At 37.3% G+C, this 4,658-nt stretch overlaps 1 protein-coding gene across 1 annotated transcript in view; it reads right to left on the bottom strand.

Moving 5' to 3' along the window:
- Positions 1-279: 279 nt before the first annotated feature.
- Ndufaf4 (NADH dehydrogenase (ubiquinone) complex I, assembly factor 4) overlaps positions 280-4,658 on the bottom strand; it is a 4,863-nt gene continuing 484 nt past the window's right edge. The window contains exons 2-3 of the mRNA XM_013022382.1: positions 4,568-4,657; positions 280-934 (exon numbers count right to left, since the gene is read on the bottom strand). Coding sequence (XP_012877836.1) covers positions 656-934; positions 4,568-4,657 — 369 coding nt within the window. The 3' untranslated portion in view covers positions 280-655. The remainder of the gene's footprint in view (positions 935-4,567; position 4,658) is intronic.

Here is a 4,658-nt window from a genome sequence, read left to right as displayed (position 1 = left end):
GCTCTTCAGCTCAAGGCTAGTGCTCTACCACTTGAGCCACAGCATCACTTCAGGCCTTTTCTGCTTATGTGGTGCTGAGGAATTGAACCCAGGGCCTCATGCAAGCAAGGCAAGCACACTACCACTGAGCCACCTTCCCAGCACCCCTTCCCCCACACCCCACACACAAGTATATTTTCTATCCAGTCTCCTCACTGTCTTTATTTGGGAAATTATATTGTTCTGTATAACTGTCGAAGGTCTCTTTCCCTAACAAGAAAACATTACATTACATTTGTATAGGAGTCAAGAAAGCTCTTATCTTAAAACCCCACAACAAAGTAATTCATCACCTTAAGTGGAAGGAAATCCTTTGAATTTTAAATGTGGAATTCTGGCTATTTGATTTGATACATATGCCTACAATGACAAATTCTCTTTAATTTACAGTAATTTTATAGATGTGATTAGCCATGCTAATGTATACACAGAACTAGTACATAAATCAAATTAACATTTATAACAAAATATATCCTAGGAACAAATCCTAGAAACTGAACTCAATAGTGTCTTCTCAGACTTGGGAGCATGAGATACACTGTGACTGGTACAACTTAGTAGGCTGAACAGAAGGGATAAACAGTATAGAGCTATAAAAAGTCATTTTGTGATGTTCTTACTTTGATTGTAGTGCTTTCTTATTTTCAGGAGAAAAGACTTCAAAAGTAACAAAATATCTGAGAAGGGAATTTACATCATTCAGTTCTAAGTAGTATTCTTGTGCTATTTTCTCAGCAGTCCACGTTTCTGGATAAAGTTTATGATTATTGAGAAGTGTCAGTGCTTCTACAATGGAAATTTTGCCTTTAGGAATGCTGGCGACATTCATTTCCGAGTGATGGTCTTTCGGCATTCTGAACTCCTTTGGCACTGGCTTTGGTTGAACATTTTTTACCTAGAATCCAAAACAAAGTGTGAGGGGTACGAGACAAAAACCTTATTATCTAGGCAGTTCCCTTCAAATGCATACTGCACATACTGCATTTTCTCATTATAGCCAGCCATATGGTAGGGACACTTTTACCACATTCCTTTTCATAAATATAGCTCATCAGCAGGAAGAAATTTCAGTAGTTCCAGAAAATAATTATCAACATTCATATGACTCATTTACCACAGTTTCATATAAAGATTAAACAACCTAATCTAAAAATCTGAATTACTCTAAAATACCAAACTTTTATGGAACATCATCCAAAAGATGTCCCCAACATCCTGTATTAAGTCTGTCAAAATGCAGATATACTAAAAATACTGGATAAAATTACCTTCAAGTTGTATGGATAAGATATATATGAAAAAAATTAATTTCACATTATACTTTGGTCCTATCCCCATAGAATCTCTTTATACATATTCAAATATTCAAATATGTAAAACAATCCCAAGCACTTCAGATAAAGAAAAATTGTATGTTAAAGTTGTATATTAAAACAAGAATCAATTTGATTAAAACTGCACCTGTTTCAGGGCAGAATTGTGATGACACTTAACAGCTTGGTAAGGTCCATTCTTGCCCAGTTTATTTTATATTCAACACTTCCAAACATCCTGAAAGAATTAAAAGTATTTGAAAGTTCCTGTTTTATATGAGAAAGCACTTCCAATATTCCATCATAAAGAAAACAAAGAAGTGGCACTGTGGCTCAAAGGGTAGAGTGCTAGCCTTGAGCAAAAGAAGTTCAGGGACAGCACCTAGGCACTGAGTTCAAGGCCCACAACTGACAAAAACAACAACCTCAACAACTTGTTTTTCTGTCTTTAAAAAAAATTTATTCTTTAAGTGGTTGTACAAAGAAGTTCCCATTCTACAAAACAGGATATGAGTACAAAGTGTCTGATAACACTGTCACCCATCGCTCCTACAGTTTAATACACATTCATCATTCCCAAGATTAATCCCTGACTTTGTGTTGAATATTCCATATAGGTACTAACGTTGCTTTTACTGAGGAACACTGACGTCTTATTGGGGCCTACAAATTAAAGGAAGGCCGATTAAAAGCTGGACATCCTTTCCACTTCTGAGCTGTGCTCTGAACCATTTTCTCCTCTATCTACCTTATATTCTAGGAGGGATAGGACTGAGTGATAATTATGCCTACCTCTCCTCAAAGAAACCAAATACTCTTCTCCCTGTGGGGGAAGGACTATCAACCAAGATATAACAGTTTCAGGGATGTGGTGTCAGCAAACATGGAGTTAAGAGGCCAATGCCTGGTCTGGGACATGCACTGCATCAAGTACCTTGAAGCTGAGTTCTTGAGTTTCTCTTACATATCAAATATTGTTCCTCAGAAGTAGGACTGTGCTGCTGGGATGCAGCTCCGAGGTAAAGAACTTACCTAACTTGCACAAGACCCTGGGTTTCATCCCCAGCACCAAAAAGTACCAAATGAACAAACAAACACAAACAGTAGGACTGTGACTCTGAGACAGTCATCCATACAGTAAATCTTTACTCGCTCTTTCCTCAAAACTCAGTTCTGTTATTTGTAGGCTGACATTGAGTTCAGGGGGCCAAATTCCTGGTAATACATTTTCATGACCTAACTCATTCCAATTATAACCTTTACCTTTTCTTTGCAACTTCACCCTGCCCATGCTACCTTTTAGTTAACATATTAAAGTCTATGCCTGGGTTGGGAAGGTGGCTCAGTGGTAGAGTACTTGCCTTGCATGCCTAGGTTCAATTCCTCAGCACCACATAAGCAGAAAAAGCCAGAAGTGGAGCTGTAGCTCAAGTGGTAAAGCACTAGCCTTGAGTTGAAGAGCTGAGGGGACAGCGCCCAGGCCCAGAGTTCAGGCCTCACAACCGGCCAAAAAAAAAAGTAGCTCAAGTATAGAGTACCTGAGTAGAAAATGTGAATCTAAACCCTGTGTTACCATAAAACCAAAAGCGAAACAAATCAAACAAATAACAACAAAAAATATAAAAAAACAAACTTGTACTAAGTCACTATCTTTAAGTTGACATATATTAAGCTGGACATAATTATATAGTAATTGCTTCTTTAAAACTCCAAAACTCAAAACCAACACCCATTTTGAGCAATTTCCTATCCTGTAGTAAAGGTTTATGAGATAATAATATTTACTATCACTCACTAATCATCTCCTATTCATTTAATTCAGATGGCGTCACTCTGAAGACCTTATGTGAACTTCACACAGTATTTCCCTATAGCTAATGCTGTGGACCACATCTATACAGCTGTGACTTTCTTCCCCCTTGGATTCTATGCTATGCCTTTCTTGGTTTTCCATCTCTTCCTGCAGGAGTTCCTTCACATTCTTATGGACCTGGGCCTCTGTTGTCTTTTGAATGTTACCTTTCACCACAGCCAACACATTATATCTTCCAAATATGTGATCTCAAGCCAAGACCTTTTATTTTTTCTGATCCCAGGTCCAAAACTTGGATGCACCTCCATACACTTCAAATTTCCTATGTCTAAAATTGAACCTACTAATTCTACCCCCTCACAAACTCCATGCCTAAAACCAGATTAAACCTGGCATACATCTCCCTCTCCTAAGTCTTTCTCCTTCTTTGATCACTAAATTCCTTTAGTCCATGTTATATTTATGCTGAGACTGTTTTCCAAAAGCATCACTCTCTCCTATCTCCATGCTTCAAACACATATTTTACTTCTCCCTCTTGTAAAGATTATACTAAAAACACTACTTGAGATGTTTCTTGTTGTAGAGAGATAACAGATAATTTTAGAATGCAAAAAAAAAAAAAACCTGAATTGTGGTTGGCCTTCCTTGCTCATTGATCAAACTCTTCTTTCTACTTAGTACTTTCCAGACCTCACAAATCCCAATTCATCCTTCAATCCTTAGAAGTATTCATCCACATCTACCAATTTCAAGTAAGTCCCTGTTGGTAAAGTTTACAGTGTCAATAATTGTGCATTTACAGGTGCATGGCAGATCATATGTTTAATGTCTGTGTCTCACACACAGTATTAACAGCCCAATAAGAGGAAGGACAAGGCCTGTTTTGTTCATGGCTATACATGTAAAGCACTTGTTCCTGGCATTCTAACTTGTTATATGTACTTGCAATACTTATCAGATGAATTCCCACTCTCAATATAATCTGATTTTAATTTACATGTCTGATCTGAATACATCCTCAAAAATGAAAAAAAAACCCCACAAACCCAACATTAGAAATCCTGAAATAAGAACATGATTTCAATCTAGAAAATAGGGTACTAGTGGTTGTTTTTTGTCACACAAATGTTAACCACTAGAAATGCCTTAATCATGTCCTGCAAAGTCTGAAATAATATTAAAAAAAATGCACAGTGGAGCATTCAATCAATACTTTCTCTAGTCTTAGAATTCCAGGAATCACCCAATGAAACAAGGCCTTGCCTAGACCACTGTGCTTATTAGCTTAACCTCTGCAAAGACTCCGGGGCTACGGCTACAACTACACTGACATTTATTTTTGCACTGGCAAAGTACTCAAAAAAGTATGTTCTTTATCTACTTAATTAAAGCACACATTACCTTCAGGGAAGACACGGGATCTCTGGAATCAACGTATATATCTTTCAAAAATGAGTGCAGCTTGTTATCCTTGTTAGTAACTTCTCGTTCA

The sequence above is a fragment of the Dipodomys ordii genome, unplaced genomic scaffold (assembly GCF_000151885.1).
Source record: "Dipodomys ordii isolate 6190 unplaced genomic scaffold, Dord_2.0 Scaffold62, whole genome shotgun sequence".
In the NCBI taxonomy this organism is placed as follows: domain Eukaryota; kingdom Metazoa; phylum Chordata; class Mammalia; order Rodentia; family Heteromyidae; genus Dipodomys; species Dipodomys ordii.
This window is presented reverse-complemented; position numbering and strand designations above follow the sequence as displayed.